At 38.5% G+C, this 18,993-nt stretch overlaps 1 protein-coding gene across 1 annotated transcript in view; it reads right to left on the bottom strand.

Moving 5' to 3' along the window:
• ECPAS (Ecm29 proteasome adaptor and scaffold) overlaps window positions 1-18,993 on the bottom strand; it is a 136,175-nt gene that overhangs the window by 85,352 nt on the left and 31,830 nt on the right. Inside the window, 5 exon segments of the mRNA XM_049785173.1 lie at window positions 3,446-3,614; window positions 6,356-6,505; window positions 8,061-8,179; window positions 11,395-11,511; window positions 15,159-15,289. Coding sequence (XP_049641130.1) covers window positions 3,446-3,614; window positions 6,356-6,505; window positions 8,061-8,179; window positions 11,395-11,511; window positions 15,159-15,289 — 686 coding nt within the window.

Genomic DNA, 18,993 nt, shown 5'->3' on the forward strand with positions numbered 1-18,993 from the left:
GATTTCATCTAACCACACACACATACACACACACACACACACACACACACACACACACACACACACACGATTTCTTTAACCCTCACAATCCATAGGATAAGTAGTAGTATACTCATTTATCAGATGAGGCTCTAAAGCTAAACTGAAGATATAATAAAAATGTCTTTTAAACCCACGTTTCTCAAACACCACAAACATGGGTGGATATACAGCCTTATTATCTAGGTTTTTTTGGCCTGTCTGGAATGATGAGAAGGGAGTTAAATTTTAAGTTAAACTTCAAGTTTAGAACCCCTCCAAATGAAATATTCAGAAAAAGGTACTCCAAAGGTTGTAATGGCAGTCCAGCAAAAATTGAGTTGAATTGAATTCCATGGAGTTCCGCAGTAGTGTTGACATACTAATAGCTTTTAATATTCTTACATACTAAAAATAATATGATCTCAAACATACTCGAGTCACTGCAAGTGAAACCTAATCAAACCATATAAAACTAGTTGAGTGGCTAAAAGGCAACACAGAATAAAGAGAGATTCAGGTTAGGACTTGTGAAAGCAATAAAAAAGAGTTGTAGGGGCTGGAGCGGTGGCGAAGGTGTAGCAAGGGTCCTCAAACTTTTTAAACAGGGGGCCAGTTCACTGTCCCTCAGACCATTGGAGGGTCTGACTATAGTAAAAACAAAACTTATGAACGAATTCTTATGCACACTGCATATATCTTATTTTGCAATGAAGAAACAAAACAGATACAAATACAATATGTGGCCCGCGGGCCATAGTTTGAGGACCACTGGAAGGCATCTGTCTGCCTTGCGCACACTAGCCTAGAATGGACCACTGTTAGATCCCCCAGCATCCAATATGGTCCTCCCACGCCAGAAGCAATTTCTGAGCTCATAGCCAGGAGTAACCTCTAAGCGTCACTGGGTGTGGCCAAAACAAACAAACAAACAAACAAAAGAGTTGTCAATTTCACTAGAAACTATTTAGAATATACATGCTTACATATTTAAACTTTTATTTTTACCTTTAAAAATAAGTTAATAGGCATATGAATTAGGATTAAAAAAAAAGTTTACAATTATTTTGTTAGTTTTTTGTTTGGGGGCCACACCAGTGATCAGGGGTTACTAATGGCTCAGCATTCAGAAATTACTCCAGGCAGGCTCAAAGGAATGTAGGATGCCGAGGATAGAACCTCGGTTGGCCTCCTGCAAGCAAACACCCAACTCACTGTGCTATCACTCCAGGCCCTGAAATATGTTATAATTATTAAATGATAAAAGGATGATTTTGGAGGGGAGGGAAGTTTAGCCACACCCTCCTGGCAGGGTTCGGGACCATATGGGGTACTAGCAGTAGAACCCAGCTCAGCTACTTGCAAGGCTACTTGCCTACCCACTATTACTATCACTATGGCCCCAAGGATAATATTTTTATAAGACATGATTATTATAAAATTAAAAAGTGAACATAAATGATTTATTAAATTATATGTAAAAATTCATGAACTGTGTCAGAGGGTCTGACTTCCAGTATCATATGATATATACTTTGAAGAGGGATAAAACTGTAACCCAAAAGTATAATTATGCAGATTGTGAGCTCAATTTAAAAATTTTTAAATGTTTTATTTTAACAAAAAAAATTAGAAAGCAGTTTTTATTCTTGAAACTAAATCTTTCTTCTTTTTTTTGGTTTTTGGGTCACTCCCGGCGGTGCTTCGGGGTTACTCCTGGCTCCACACTCAGAAATCACTCCTGGCAGGCTTGGGGGACCATAAGGGATGCTGGGATTTGAACCACCGTCCTTCTGTATGCAAGGCAAACGCCCTTGTCTCCATGCTATCTCTCCGGCCCTAAACTAAATCTTTCACTGTGAGACTAGATCATGACATTGACAAGTCACAGCAAGACTGTTAGCAAACTAACAATCTTAAACTATTGTTCAGCACATTGCAGCTTTAACTCTCAGACAACTATTTAGGCCTAGCAGTACTAGGAGGGAGTCTCAAAATCACAAATGCTGAATCTCAAGACATCAGGTCCTTTTACAATATATAGAACTAACAATTTCTTTTTTTTTTTTTTTTTTTTTTGGTTTTTGGTGTTTGGGTCACACCTGGCAGCTCTCAGGGGTTACTCCTGGCTCTACGCTCAGAAATCACTCCTGGCAGGCTCGGGGGACCATATGGGATGCCCAGATTCGTACCACCGGCCTTCTGCAAAAAAGGCAAATGCCTTACCTCCATGCTATCTCTCCAGCCCCGAACTAACGAACTAATGATTTCTATACTTTAACAGCTGCTGTGAGGATTAAATGATAAGGTGTTCCAAGTACTTAGATTAGTGCTTTCAAGCTGTATCATAATAAACAGCTTGTTACTATTTATCCTTACTTACAACGTAATTTAAAGAGAAAAAAATCTTTAAGAAAAATATGAAGAGGTGGGGTAGGAGAGATAGCGTGGAGGTAAGGCGTTTTGCCTTTCATGCAGAATCCCGGCATCCTATATGGTCCCTGAGCCTGCCAGAGGTGATTTCTGAGCATGGAGCCAGGAGTGGCCGAGAACTGCCGGGTGTGACCCAAAAACCGAAAAAAAAGAAAAGAAAAAGAAAAGAAAAATATGAAGAGGTAAATCTAATTAAACCTAACCCTACCTGAATATTCTATTAGAAGTGACAAAACTTTAAAAAAAAAAAAAAATAGTGGCAAAACTGCCTCAGTTGCCATTTCCCCTTCTCCTGGGCACATTGTTTTGACCAACTGTCCCTAACACGCCCCAAAAGAAAAGAATCATTTAGACAGCCACGGAGAGATAAAGTAAGGATTGGAAGACTAACCCATGTTGCTTGAATTCCAAAATAATTACATACTGATCTCATCTGTTCTTCCCTGAGGTGTCTGAGACAGACACAGTGAGGCACTTCTCTGTAGAGCACCAGTCTTTTTTAAAAGCTGCTCAGAGAACATCAGTGTCCTGTTTAAATCCAGAACAAAATTTTTAATGCCATTTTGTTTTTAGTTTCCAGAAAGTAAAATAAAAGGGACTCATGCTTTTCCCTCAAATTGTGAAGTATAGGAGTTCTTCAGATTAACCAAAATATACAGCCCTAAAAAGCTGAGTATAAAGGTAAAATTATCATTTAACTGCAACAAATTATTAAGACGACAATTAGAGATTAAGATGAAGGAAATTAAATATACTCTATTGGTAAGTACATTGTATTTTACACTTAAAATATGTAAGCTATATGGAAAAATTGAAAAGCATTTCTCACTCCTCCCTTTCCCTGGGGAAACATTTAACAAGTAACTGCATGGTATACAGAACAATACTACTTCAACTGCTCTTTTCAAACATACTTTATGAGATATTCTAGGAAGGGACTTTATAGGGAGAACATACAAAGCCAAGCTCCAGTACAGACAGACAGTGTTTGTACCTGTTCCAATTGTTCAGGTGTCCATGGATTATCACCAATAACTCGTTTAGCTGCATAAAAGCTCATTCCAGGAGGAGGCTGTGGGATTCCAGCACCTCCTCCCCCACTACTTGAAGAACCCTGTGCTGAAGATGAATTTTGGCGACTCTGGGATTCATTTAACACATATCTGGAAAGGAAATAAAAACTTAACTACTCTATAAAAGAAAACACAAATACATATGCATACATATTATATTTTTGGTCACACCGGTGGCGCTCAGGTCTTACTCCCGGCTCTGCACTCAGAAATTGCTCCTGGAATGCTAGGATAAAAACCATCATCAGTCCTGGATCTGCTGCATGCAAGGCAAACACCTTGCCGTTGTGCTATCTCTCTGGCCCCACATTTTTTTAGTTTTAAAACCGAAAATTTTAATCTCAAAAAGCTAGTATCTTCATAACCACAAATTAACTCTAAGAATACATTCAGTTACTGGCTCTTGATTACAAAACTGTAAGTTACCAACAAATATAAGTATGGAGCTGGAGCAATAGTTTAGCAGGTAAGCTACTACCTTGCACACGGCCACACACAGGTTTGATCCTTGGCATCCCATATGGTCCCAAACCAGGACTAATCCCTTGAGTACAGAGCCAAGAGATGCCCCTGATCACTGTCAGGAATGACCCCAAAACAAAAATAAACAAACAAAAGGGTGAAGAGATGGCATGGAGGAAAGGCCTTGCATGCGTAAGGACGGTGGTTCGAATCCTGGCATCCCATATGGCCCCCCGAACCTGCCAGGAGCAATTTCTGAGCACAGAGTTGGGAGTAACCCCTGAGCGCGCTGGGTGTGACCCAAAAACCAAAATGATAAAATAAAATAAACAAAGTCTTGTTCACTCAAAACACATAAACTGTTGTTGTAAGCGTCACTACAGACCCACTGCATTTTGAGGTTTTTGTTGACAGGTACAGAGAAAGTGAAAAATAAGCCTCTATATCCGATACAAAAATTATCTTCATTTCATCTTCATTAAAATTAAACTGCAATCCACCTTTATTCTCTATGAAATCTATTCCCACACTAGAAAAATCCATCATTTTTCATACATTTTACTCAGATAATAAATGACCCAAAACAAAAAATTTTGAGAATAAAAGTCTCAAGAATTAGGTTTTCTGGTAAATATTCAATGAAAATATTTAATAGGAAAATTTGTAGCCATTTATTAATTTGTCATCCTATTTTGTTTTACTTTTAAAGCTTAAAATTAAATGCATAAATTATGGATCAGAGTGATAGTTCACGGTCAAATCCAGTTCAAACTTGGGCATTTCATATGGTCCCCTCCAGGATTGACTTCTGAGAGCAGAGCCAGGAGCAACCCTTAAGTATTGCTGAGTGTGGCCTAAAATCAAAAATCAGCCCCCCCCCCAAAATGTATAATTATTTCTGACCCAACTATTTTTCAAAAATAAAAAAAATAGATGAATTTTAAGTCCCCTTCAACTCTAAAATTCTATGTTGACTTCTATCAGCATAGGTCAATTCTATGTTCTACACTTATCAGACTATATTAAAATAATATAACCCTTATAATAAAGGATAAAGCAAACACCTAGAGGATGATGGCACAGTAAATTAATCCACATACTTTATATAACATAATCATTCAATTTCTAAATTTGTCCATTTAAAAATATTTGGGGCCAGGGCCAGAGAGAAAGCACAGCGGTAGGGCTTTTTGCCTTGTGAGCAGCTGACCCAGGTGTGGCCCCAAAACAAAATAAAAACTAAAAAAAAATAAATTAAAAATGGGGCCAGGTATAGTTCAAGTGGCAGCACATGCATGCCTGAAGCATGCCCCAATTCCAATCCTGAGTTCCACTGGCCATGATCCCCAACCTTGTTAAGTGTAGTAACCCTGGTAACTCCTGAACACTGCTGGGTATTAATAATCCTATTTTAAGAGATTTAAAAACCAGTATTAAGGAATTAGGATGATCTTTTTACATAAAATAGGAGAAATTCTCATTATTAAGAAAAACAAGAAAAATCACTACCTTGGATATATTTACATCCAAGTTAAAGTGAGATCTCAACAGTTAGGCTACCTGGGGATGTAGTGTTGAGAGTGGGAATCACACCCAGCTGTGCTCAAGGCGTGTTCTTGGAGGTACAGAGGAGATCATATGTGGTGCCAGGGATCAAACCTCAATCTATTGCATGCAAGGCAAAAGTTCCCTACTATACTCTTTCTGGCTCCTAGATCTCAATATTTAGTTACCAAATTCATTATCACTTGACAATTCTGGCTATTTCTTAATTTGACAACTAGAATAGGTTTTCATTATCTCTAAGTTATCCAAAAGTGCTGGTGGTAAGTAAATCAACGATTATGAAAAAGCTATGACTGGAAATCATTCTATGCATAAGACAGAGGAGTGAGTCTGCCATCTGGAGCAAGTTGAGGCAATAATCCACAATGTATGTAACAAAACATTTTAAGCTGGGAGTTTATAGTAACAAGGAGAGGAAATCTGAATGCAAATTATAATATAATTATGCAATTAATTGTGCAATAATTATGCGATTATGCAAATTATAATTACACACTTGGATAGCTAGAAGAATCATCAGAGCACTAATAGTAACTAAAAAGAAGGAATTCTTTAGACAGTAAGTATTTCCATTTGGGTAGATTAAGTTTGAAATCACAACAGCAACTTTACATCTATGAGGTCAATAAGCAGTGAGTTAAAGCTCAGAGACGAGATCAGAGCTGTATTAAAACTTGAGACATCCCTTTACAAGGGAAAGTTGGATTAATTTAAAAATAGCACTTAAAAAAGGTAAAACTAGTACTTACACCCAGTGACAGCCATCAGAACAAGGTTTCTTTGTTTTGTTTCTTTCAACTTACCCATAAGGCATCAGAAGGACATCTAGCATGAAGTCCAAAAGCAGCTGCACAGTCTTTGGTTTCTCAGCAAGATTAAACGGAGAGGCTGATTTTGATGATTCAACAGGGTATTTCATGTGAAAAAGGGTTGGTATTAAAAGATGCATTAAGCTGAAAAAACAATTACATTTATTGCAACTACTTAAAAAATAAGACTTTTACACAAGCAAATAACAAAATTTACACAGGAAAAAATAGTAGCAACTACTATAAGAGCCATTTATTGTCAATCCTATTCCCATAGTCCTAACTTAGGGACTGGCTTAGATTTTCTTTCTTAAAGCTTAGTTCTGAGTTAAATTGATATTTAGAAAATCTGGCTCTTCACTAAAAAATATCTGAATAAAAAACATATGATATGAGCTCAGTGTTACTATCTAAAGTTGATAAAGAAGATTTGTATCTAACTTTAGGTGAATTTCAAATTATAAGAGTAAGTTTTTATTTTCAGCAATTAAAACAATTACTCTAAATCTAAAGAAATTTAAAAATTATGTTAATGTGTGAATATAATATTAAAGTCTACTATTGTGCTTAATCAGCATAATACTAAAGTCTCTACTCTGAATTTGTTACAGACACTTTAGCAATTCCTTCTACTTTTGGTATACCTTTTGTTTTTTTTGTTTGTTTGTTTGCTTTTTCGGTTTTTGGTTTTTAGGTCACACCCGGCAATACTCAGGGGTTACTCCTGGCTCTACGCTCAGAAATCACTCCTGGCAGGCTCAGGAGACCATATGGGATTTGAACCACCATCCTTCAGCATGCAAGGCAAACAGCCCTTCCTCCATGCTATCTCTCTGGCCCACTTTTTGCCTTTTTTTTTTTTTTTTTTTTTTTTTGGTTTTTGGGCCACACCCGGCGATGCTCAGGGGTTACTCCTGGCTGTCTGCTCAGAAACAGCTCCTGGCAGGCACGGGGGACCATATGGGACACCGGGATTCGAACCAACCACCTTTGGTCCTGGATTGGCTGCTTGCAAGGCAAACACCGCTGTGCTATCTCTCCGGGCCCGTCCTTTTGCTATTCTTAACAACACATTAAAACAAGTTCAAGCAGTGCTTAACATATGTTCATTAATTTGTAAATGTTATAATCCATTAAAAATGTTTATGTTCTAAAAAACAAACTGAAAACATTTAGCACCTCTTCCCACACAACTTCTGCTCCCTTCACAGTGATTTTAATCAATAAAGAGCTATAATACGGAATTTGAGATTAAGCCCAGACACAATGAATGCCAGTATCTAAATCTCTTTGTTCCCATCATAATATAAACAAATGATCTATTCCTTAAGTGTTTTGGAACTTATACTCTTCAGGATAGAAATATTTTGATGAAAATAGTTTATAGCTCTATATTTTTACATACACGTAAGACCAGTTGTTTAAAAATAACTGCAAAAAAAAACAATGCAGAATGTTACCCAACACATGAAGACAGAAAAAATGTTAGCTCTACACATTTTTCAATATGTTCACAAAAATATTTGGTAGTAACAAAGCAATGATATTGACACAACACAGAAAATTCAATTATTTGTCCTCCAAAAATTCAAGAGTAAGTAGTATACATTTGCCTAACTGAAACCAAACATGCAGAACTATTTTTGGAAAGGCCGTTAACACTTGCAGGTGGGAAATCAGAGAGCAGAGGAAACCATACCTATCCTGCTGTGGCTGAGGCTTCCCTTCCATGGCAGTAAGGAGTGTGGGGGCCAGTTCACACTGTTTTTCCACTGGTAGGCGAGGATAGCCCATCTTAACATAAATTATAGTAAAATTCTAATGCAATAAGACAAAAGCAAGTATAAGAAATACAGAATTTCTATAAAAAACATATGATTGACAACAGAAGGGCGACTGATATGTCAAGAGAAATCACCTCCTCCCTCCACATTTCATCACATATAGTAAAACTTCACTATTCTATCCCAAGAACAAGTTCTATCCTTCCTTACAAAAAAAATGTTTTAACAATGGGCTTCATGTAAGGACATGAATCAAATGCGCTCATGTCACGTACACTGCAGACTTTGCATACACACCATTTTGTCAATCGTGCCTCAATAAAGCTAGGAGAGTAGAATAAGCCACGTGCATATGCTATCACTTTAGTCATTTAGTGATCAAATGGTGACTGATCATTTGGGGCTGACTGAGACAGTACAGCAGTTGGGAATTATATCTAGCATGTGCGCAAAGTGAGTTCAACTCCTGGCACCTGTCAGTTCCCTGATCCTTGCTGGGTACAACTCTAGAAGTTCCCAGTACCATTCAGTTCAAGCAGCATCACATCCATCCTTGGACCCTTGTACTCAAGCACTGACCTCGCTGGCAGAGATTCACTGTTGGGGGCCCCAGACCTCCTGGGAGCCCTCACATGCACCCAAAAGAGTGATAATCAAGTTGGAAGAATGGACAATAGGAAGACACTTGCCTTGCCCATAGACAACTCAGTGCCACATATGGTCCCCTGAGCCCACCAGGAGGGTCTCTGAGTGCAGAGACAAGAGAAACCCCTGAGCACAGCTGAGTGTGCCCCCAAACAAAAAAAGAGTAATAAAAGCATTTGATTTAAAGTTACATTACACAGTAAACGTTAAACCTCCCATGTACACACACTAATCCTTTTGTTTGTTTGCTTTTGAGCCACACCTGACAGTGCTTAGGAATTACTCCTGGCTCTGCACACAGAAATCTCTCCTGGCAGGCTCAGGAGACCTGAGCCTGGAATACTGGGGATCAAACCTGGTTGGTTACATGCATGCATGCAAGGCAAATGCCCTACCCTCTGTGTTGTTATTGCTCAGGCCCCTGAAATAATCCTTTTAATATCATAATTAATCCTTTTATAATATAAATAATATAATAATATATTGTAAAATATAATTATATTTATATGCAATATATAATTATATTTATATAGTATATAGTGATATATTATGTATTTTATATTATGTAAGACATTACATAATATAATAATAATTCATCCTTTTAATATTAAGAGCAGAGCACACAAATACTAAAATGATACAGCATATTGCAATACGGAATCCTCACTTAATATAAGGACCAAGGGGAACTAAATGTTGTGGAGTGTTTAAATCACTATAATCCACATGTATACCCCATTTTAAGCAAATTTATAAGTGTCTATCTAGACTGATTCAAAATTATCTTCTTTTCATCTTAGAATAAGCTTCACAAGATAATTCCTTTAAAGACATTCTATTTTCAATTGGTTGTCTGTTGTTTTGTTTTGTTTTGTTAGACATCTGGCAATGCTCCAGACGGCTTATTCCTGGCTCAACACTCAGGAATTTTTCCTGATGTTCAGGGGACCATATGGAATATGGAACACTAAGGATAAAACCCAGGTTGGCTCTGTGCAAAGCAAGCACTCTACCTACTGTATTATAGTTTTGCCCCCTCTAGCTATTTTATGGGCACACAATTTTCCTATCTACAAAAATAGGAAGAACATTTGTAACTTATCTTCAGAGCAGGCAAGTATGCCCGGAACCATAGGTGGCCCCAAAGATCTAGAATACCAGATGTTAAATAATCCCAAAATATTTAGCCTCAATACTAGGAATAAACAACAAAGGAAATAATATCAGGGGCTGGAGGGATAGTATAACAGGGCCTGGGGACCCGGGATGGTAGAAGGCCGCAAGCCTACCCAGGTTTGTTCCTCAGTTCCTCAAGCTCTGTCAGGAGTCAACCTTGACTGAGCACCACGAGCAGCACCAGGTGTGGCCCAACGAACAAAAACAAAACACAAAGAACATCACCTGTCATCATGAAGCATCAACTACTTTTAATAATTTTCTTGGACATACCATATTTTCCAGCGTATAAGACGACTTTTGAAACAAAAAAAAAAGTCAACCGAAACTCGGGGGTCGTTTTATATGCCGAGTATATCCCAAAAAATGTTTCAATATGCTGCTAAACGAAAATTGTCTGAATATTGCCACAAAACGAATTTTCCAACTCGATCCTGCACCAATCACTGCAAGGCTGCTCAGACCACCTCTCTAACTCAGCCAATCCAAGCAGGCTTTTTATGCATGCAAATTAGACAATGTTCTGGACCCGAATCTATACTGTCAAAAGCCTGCTCAGATTGGCCAGAGTCAGAGAGGAAGTCTATGACAGTATAACCTTTGAACCTTTGCTTGTTGTGATTGGCTCATTGTGGTACATACAGTTGCAGCACAGGAACGTTCTGTCTAATACAGTGAATACAGGCCTACACCTATGTTTTAACTGCAAAATTAGGGGGTCGTCTTATACGCCCAGTCATCTTCTACACCAGAAAATACGGTAAAAGAATATTTAACAACCTTCACTTATTCAACTTCCTAAATACAGTGATATATACACATATGCAAATGTATACACTTATATTTAAATTCAACCTTTTAATCTCTTCTTTCCATCTGGCCCCCTTTTTTTTTCTTGAATCCTTTATTTGTGCCTAGGATACATCACCCTTCCCTTGGTTCAGACTCATCTCAAGTAGTCTAAGAAGCAACATTCTATAAAATACCAACATACCTAACAAGTCATTTCACTGACAAATATTTTTGTTTGGTTGGTTTTGTTTTGGGGTCACACCCGATGGTGCTCAGGATTTACTCCTGGCTCTGTGCTCAGGGGTCACTCCTGGCAGGAAACAAACCTTGGTCAGTGGTATATGCAAGGCAAGTGCAAGTGCCCTACCAGCTGGACTCATCACTGAGCATCATTTTCGCCCAATGAAAATTCCCATGCATTATCTTATTCCTATCATACATATCCTTTAAGGTAATGACTTTCTCTGGATCAGTATTCATTTAATAATAGTATGCCATTTTATGAAAATCCCATGTTTCACTTAGAAATTGTCTAAGGTAAAATTCTAAGTGTGCCAATATTTTGATGGCATGTGATAAACCTGATAAAAAAAAAAAAAATACGTAAGTCAGAAAATATCCCGAAGGAAAACTCACTGTGACAAAGGAAACTGCAGCAGGATCCTGGTACTGAACCAACAGTGTCTCTACTGGAAGCTGTATTTTGGGGCGACTTTTTATACGCTTGTTCAGATGGACCAACAGTTCCATCACCTAAGATACAGAGAAATGTAAACTGAAAAAATGATTGAAAATAACTTAAAAAACAAACCATTTTTTCAAATATTTATTTCAGGATGCATAGATAGTACTGGGCTAAGGCAAATGCCTTGCACACACTCAACCCCGATTCTATACTTGGCACACACACACACAGTACTCACAACACAGTATTCTTCTATATTACCAAGAGTAGCCTGGGAGACCTCCCAAGCACTGCTAGATATGACTTCGGTGGGCTCCAAGCCTCATTAAGGTGGGTGAGTGGTTACAGTACACATCCTTGGCTCCCAGGGCTGAGCTGTCTCTGGCACAGTTAGTCAAGCATCACCCAGAATATTGCCAGGGCCTCAAAAACTTCGTGAGTAGCATTTGTGAGTTGGTAACCACCATGTAAAGTTTTTTTTTGTTTTGTTTTGTTTTTTTATGTATAGTAGCTACCTACTAGGTTCCATTAGGTGAAAATATTTGACATCCCAGAATGAGAAGATTGGAGTCTTGTTCAAAAATGCTGTCCTCCAAGAATATACATGAGAATTTACTTAATGAATTCAATTTTATGATGTCCTCTATTTCATCAAAGCTGATTCCAGAGAAGCCTATATGTATTAGTATTTATATTTATTAGTATTCAGAAGGACTGTAAACAAATGATTGCAATATGGATTGCTGTGTCTTCTAAAAACCAATGTAAAGATTTAAGAAAGAAATCACGCTTGGATGAGATCAAACAATGGAATCGTCTCCTCATAAGGGAAAGGAAAGTTTGGAATTCTCTCTGCCATGAGGATTGAAGAGCACAGCCCGCTGCCACCACACAAAGTTCCATCACAAAGAACCCAACCATCCTGACCTCCGATTTCTAGTCTCTGGAACCAGCCTATGATATTGTTATACCAGCACAAACTGAAGACACACAAAATTATAAAGGTATAAAATATTATGTTTTAATTCTAGAAGACAAAGTCTAAACTCTTCTTCATTTCAAAGTTTCTGCACTAACCAGCCTCAAAGAAAGTATAAAGACTATTAGTGATATTTAAGACAAAGCAAAAGTTCAAAGGAATATAGAACAATAATGAAATGGGTGATCTTAAAAATATAAATGAGTGTTTTTCATTAAATGATAATAAAACAGTTGACAATCCATTACAGATGAATAAACAGAGGCTTAGGAAAGTAACAGAGGCTTAGGAAAGTAACTTGGCAGAAAACTAAGCCAGCAAGTGGCACAGTATAGATCAGAGATTAGCAAATTTACCTAACCTAACTTTTGTTTCTGTTTTTTTTGTTTTTTGGGTCACACCTGGCAGCGCTCAGGGGTTACTCCTGGCTCTATACTCAGAAATCGCCCCTGGCAGGCACAGGGGATCATATGGGATGCCGGGATTTGAACCACTGTCCTTCTGCATGAAAGGCAAACACCTTACCTCCATGCTATCTCTCTGGTCCCTTAGCCTAACTTTTTAGAAAAGAGTCTCTCAATACTCCACTCACCCTGAAAATCTACTCTCCTTAAGGACCAAAGGGCAAAGAGCCTCTAATGGCATATCCATGCTGCTGGATGGTTCCCTAGGGGGAGGAAACACTGGTTTTGAAAACACTTGTCTAGACTTAACTCCAAGGAACATATCCTTAAACTTTTCAAACACTGACCAATGAACTCTATTCAGCTTCAAACATCCTTGAGACCCGTAACACTTGAGAGATCTAGAAACAAGCATTAACAAATCTACTTCTCAGAAGTTCCTAGCAGGTCAAATTCCATGACACAACTGGAGGTGGGGGTGAGGGGGAATAGGCTAAAGGAAATACCTTCTTCAAAATAATCTAGAACAATTCCTATGACTCTAGGAAAATTATTATTTGCTCTCTTTTTTCTTTCAATTTATATTTTAAATTAATGTAGGTATATTTGATTTTTTATTTCCTTCCAGCAACAGAAACACCATAATTATTAATTTCCTAAATTTAGTTGCTCACAGATTAGACTTAGTACCACTTAACAGTGCTTTTCTTTTCTTTTTTTTTTTTTTTTTTTTTGGTTTTTGGGCCACACCCGGTAACGCGCAGGGGTTACTCCTGGCTATGCGCTCAGAAGTCGCTCCTGGCTTGGGGGACCATATGGGACGCCGGGGGATCGAACCGCGGTCCGTCTCCTAGGCTAGCGCAGGTAAGGCAGGCACCTTACCTCCAGCGCCACCGCCCGGCCCCTAACAGTGCTTTTCTAATGCAGGTCTCTGAACCAGTGCCAGTCCACAGGAGTAAAAAGACTGAAATCTATTAGTCTAGCACACTTGGCAGCGTTTTCTAGCCTTCTAAAGGCTTCAAACCCTCTTCCAGCTCAAAATCTCTGCACAGGACTTTCATCTTTCTTTTTTTTTTTTGGTTTTTGGTTTTTGGGCCACACCAGGCGGTGCTCAGGGGTTACTCCTGGCTGTCTGCTCAGAAATAGCTCCTGGCAGGCATGGGGGACCATATGGGACACCAGGATTCAAACCAATCACGTTTGGTCCTGGATCGGCTGCTTGCAAGGCAAACACCGCTGTGCTATCTCTCCAGGCCCCAAGGACTTCTCATCTTTAATAGTCTCCGACCATATCTATCCACTTGTCTACTTTCTACACAGCACTGAGGCTGCTCCATACTCAGCCAAGAGCAAACCCTGAAATACATTCTTTCAGAGTGTATTTTCCCAACTTGCATTTATTGTACCAGTTCATAACTGTGTACTATCTGCTTGATTGTTAAATACAAGTTTTCCAAACTAGATATTTCCCCCACCAAAATTATTCTTAATAACAGGCATATAGAAGGCTTAGTAAATTATCTGACAAGTGATTAATGAGACTGATAAAATACAGAAACTAACACATGAAGAACTATTTTTATACCCTTATGTAGAAGGCCTTAGAAGAATTTTAAATAGGAAGTGACATAATCAAATATATATCTATGTCAGTAAAGCAGTATTAACAGCAAGCATATCAAATATATGACAAGAATGCCACATTCCTTTCTGCAAGCATAAGAGATGATCTTTAAAGATACTCTTTCTCCACTGAACCCAAACCAAGGCCTCAGAATCCCTCTTAAGCAGAGCTCCAAGAAGTCACTGCCAATCAATTTGTTGTCCAGTGAATGAAATTTGATGATAGCACAAAGACCCCAAAGTCCAGTTAACGCTTAATACACTTAAAAAACTATTTTTAAAATGAAGAGACAATGGTTACATGTAGGACACTTTTAACTTAGGTTAACAAAGAAAATCTTTTTCTGTATAATTGACTTATTTTTAAGCTTGAGAGATGCCCCCCAACAGGTCTTGGGGATCACATCAAGGTAGAGAAGAGATAGTGTGACATTGACTACCAAACTGTGGACCTCAAGCATACTGTACAAGGCAGGCACTACACCTCTATAAATTCTCTGCCTTGTCCATCAAAGAAAATTTTGATCTGACTGCTTTCCAGTTTTTGGTAATAATATTTTACATAATCCTAAAATAAGAGCTATACAACAGTCACATTTTTAAAACATATAACCATTTATTTATTCAACATTTACTGAATCCATTTATGCATCCATTTACTCAACATTAATTCCCGCCCCTGACTCCCTAACTGTCCCAGCATACTTACCTTTTTGCGTACACCTTCTTGGGTGCTGGACAGCTTGAGCAAAACAGGAGGAAGAAATTTAGATATAATACTCTGTAACTGTTCATCTGTTTCAGCATGGCCAAGTCGTAAAAAGACCCGTTCAAGCTGGTCTATAAAAAATAAGAAATAAAAACTCAGCAAATCAAACACAACTAAAATAATTCTTTTTACAGCTTAGCCCTTTAAGCCTACAGAACTTTCATCATACTAGCCCTGTATACAGATGATTCAGACACAGCTATAAACAACACTAAAAAAAGTTTAGTAGCTGGCCCGGAGAGATAGCATAGCGGTGTTTGCCTTGCAAGCAGCCGATCCAGGACCAAAGGTGGTTGGTTCGAATCCCGGTGTCCCATATGGTCCCCCGTGCCTGCCAGGAGCTATTTCTGAGCAGACAGCCAGGAGTAACCCCTGAGCACCGCTGGGTATGACCCAAAAACCAAAAAAAAAAAAAAAAAAAAAGTTTAGTAGCTAATTACAACTGCCCTGGTCATTTAACCTCTGCAAGCGGTTAAGCAAAGCCAATAACAAAAATCTCTCCTATATACAAAGCTAGTCAGTTTTTCTAAAAGATTGAAACACTAAAAGGAATATGTGATTTTTTTTTTATGACTCTTCTAAACCTAGGTAGCACAGTAAGGTGTGATAACTTTACCCGATGCCAAAAATAAGATAATCTCTAGTGAGATTATCTTACTAATGAAGTTTCTCAAAACCACAGTCCTTTACTGCATTGAAATATCCTTTCTAGAATGTGAAATACAGGTTCCACAAGAAAGCCATTAAATACTCCCACAGAGATGCACCCTCCCTGCCCACTCATAATAAACTACAGAGCCAGGAACAATGAACTAGTTTTAGTTCTGTCTCTTCGACCAATACATTACACATACAAACAACGGAGGAAGGTATCCCAACTACAAATGATATTTGATTTTAAGGAATTACTGTTACTTTCCTAGGTGCTCCAATGGTATTATAGTTGTGTTTGATTTTTAAATGTTTTTACAAAAAAAAAAATTCCCTGTAGTGTTTGGAGTCTTTCATGGAGCAAGAAAGATTCTAAACATAGATGATATTTATACAGTTATAGTCATGATTTAAAATTTATCAAACTGGGGCCAGAGCGATAGCACAGTAGTAAGGCATTTGCCTTGCATGCGGCAAACACAGGATGGACCCCAGTTCGAATCCCAGCATCCCATGTGGTCCTGCAAGCCTGCCAGAAGTAACTTCTGAGCACAGAGCCAGGAATAACCCCTGAGCACTGCCAGATGTGACCCAAAAACCAAAAACTCCCCAAAAAAAGTCATCAAACTCTGTACTTCCACATCCCACAATTAGTTTAATTAAAAAATACCTTGTTTTCCAAAGATAAAGAATGAAATATCTACAGTTGAAATGATATACATACTGGAATATATATCAAGTAATAAAGGATATAATGAACATCTGCAAGAGTGAGTTTTTATATGTTTCATCACAAAATAAAAGTTAACTATGCGAAAACATATAATTAGTCTGACTAGCTGCACTATATTTTAATAAAGAAAGATAGCACAGCAGTAGGGTGTTAGCTTATATGGTCTCTCCCTATGGTCCCCCAAGCCTGCCTGGAGGAACTTCTGAGCACAGAGCCAGGAGTAACCAGAGTGTGACCCCCCCCCCAAAAAAAAAAAGAAAAAGAAAAAGAATGATAAGAATATAAATAATAGGGGCTGGAGAAATAGCATGGAGGTAGGGAGTTTGCCTTGCATGCAGAAGGACCAGTAGTTTGAATCCCGGCATCCCATATGGTCCCCTGAGCCTGCCAGGAATGATTTCTGAGCGTAGAGCCAGGAGTAACCCCAAAGCGCTGTCAGGTGTGACCCAAAAAAAAAAAAACAAATAAAAAAAAAAAAAAAGAATATAAATAATAATTAGGAGTGAAGTTTAGAAGGCACCACATGAATGAGACCAAGATTAGTCCTTAGTGGTTAAGTTCAGTTCTCACAGAAAATAAAAATCTGAATTTTTGTAGTATATGCTTGAAAATCTCCATAGTAAAACGGGTCTGACTGAACTGGGTGGTGCTGAGAAGTGATCCCTGGAAGTGCTCAGAGAACCATGTGGTACCATGGATTTGAAATGGAGTCATCAGGATGCAAAAAAAAAGCATCTTAACTTAACCCTTGCACTACTTCTCCAACACTCCATAGTAATTGGGGGGGAAGGGGCACACTAGCGGTGCTCAGGTTACTCCTGGCTCTGTGCTCAGAAATTGCTCCTGGCAGGCTCGCGGGACCATACCAGGGATTGAACCAGCATCCATCCTGGGTCAGCCTCATGCAAGACAAATGCCCTACCACTGTGCTACCCCTCCAGTCCCATAATAAATTTTTATCTTGTTTTGGAGCCATACTTGGTAGTGAATGCACACTCTGTATTCAGGAATAACTCCTGGCAGAACTCAGTAGATCAGATGTACCAGGGAGTCTGGCACTAGTGTTGAACACTTTCAAACCTAAGCCTTAAATTAATCCCTGTGCTGTCTCTGACCTATCCATAATAATTTTAATATATATATATATAGATATATGCATGGTATAGAATTCCTGAAGTGAACCTAGAAGCAATAGTCTAGTGGCAACAAGCACATCAAACATTCTACTAATTCTTAAGTATTCTCCAATGACAGGAAGCAGATGTCTTTACGGGGTGAGGATAAAAATAAGAAAAACCTGAAGTATCTTCTAATGCCAGAAAATAAATGAGACCTGGAAAATGTCCAAGAGATACTAAGACATCCTAAAAAAGAGTTCCATTATGATGAAAGTTAGAACAAGTTGAGGAACAAAATAGTAAACAGGACCTAATATAACCCGAAGTATGAAGTAAGTCAGTGCTGAGACAAGTATGTGATAGAAGAGACAAGTCTTCTGTGTGGGTTTTTTTTTTAATGAAATTTCAAGTAATATATATAAGTTCTTGATGCTCCAAGAGGTACCAATAGCAGACAGGACTTAGTAATTTATTTCAAAGAACAAAATAGGAAAAAATAAATACATTGACAAGAGAGTTCTGATAAAGCCTATTAAAAGAATGATGGAAGTTATCGGTGATGTCATGTGGTAATGATTCATGAAGAGCATCTGACCTTTGAGTGTTGTGTTCTTCCCAAAAACCCTAATGTGCATCAGATACTCAAGAATAAAACTCAAGAAAAAAACCCTGATCAGGACTGTTCAAGACTTTCAACATCAGGAAAAAACAAAGACTAAGAAATCTATGATAAATCAGAGAAAACAGAGATACATTACAACTAGAAGCAGCTTGATATGCTGGATTTGATCCTGCAACTGAAATAAGATATTAGTAGGGAAAACCAGTGAAATCTAAAGGAGTCTTAAGTTTAGATTTTTGTTTGTTTGGTTTGGCTTGGCTATGGAAGGCACACCTGGACTGGAGTGCTCACAAATTACTCACTCATGATGGGTCTCAGGAGACCAAAGAATTACCTGCTATCTCTGGCTCATTCAGCTTAACTCTCAACTTTTAAAAAAAAAAAAAAAAAAAAGGGGGGGCCAGGCAGTGGCGCTAAAGGTAAGGTGCTTACCTTGTCTGCGCTAGCCTTGGACGGACCGCGGTTCGATCCCCCGGTGTCCCATATGGTCCCCCAAGCCAGGAGCAACTTCTGAGCGCATAGCCAGGAGTAACCCCTGAGCGTTACGGGGTGTGGCCCAAAAAACCAAAAAAAAAAAAAGGAGAGGGTGGAGCGATAGCACAACGGTAGGGCATTTGCCCTGCACACAGCTGACCCAGGACAGATGGTGGT

This window comes from Suncus etruscus, chromosome 1 (genome assembly GCF_024139225.1).
Source record: "Suncus etruscus isolate mSunEtr1 chromosome 1, mSunEtr1.pri.cur, whole genome shotgun sequence".
In the NCBI taxonomy this organism is placed as follows: domain Eukaryota; kingdom Metazoa; phylum Chordata; class Mammalia; order Eulipotyphla; family Soricidae; genus Suncus; species Suncus etruscus.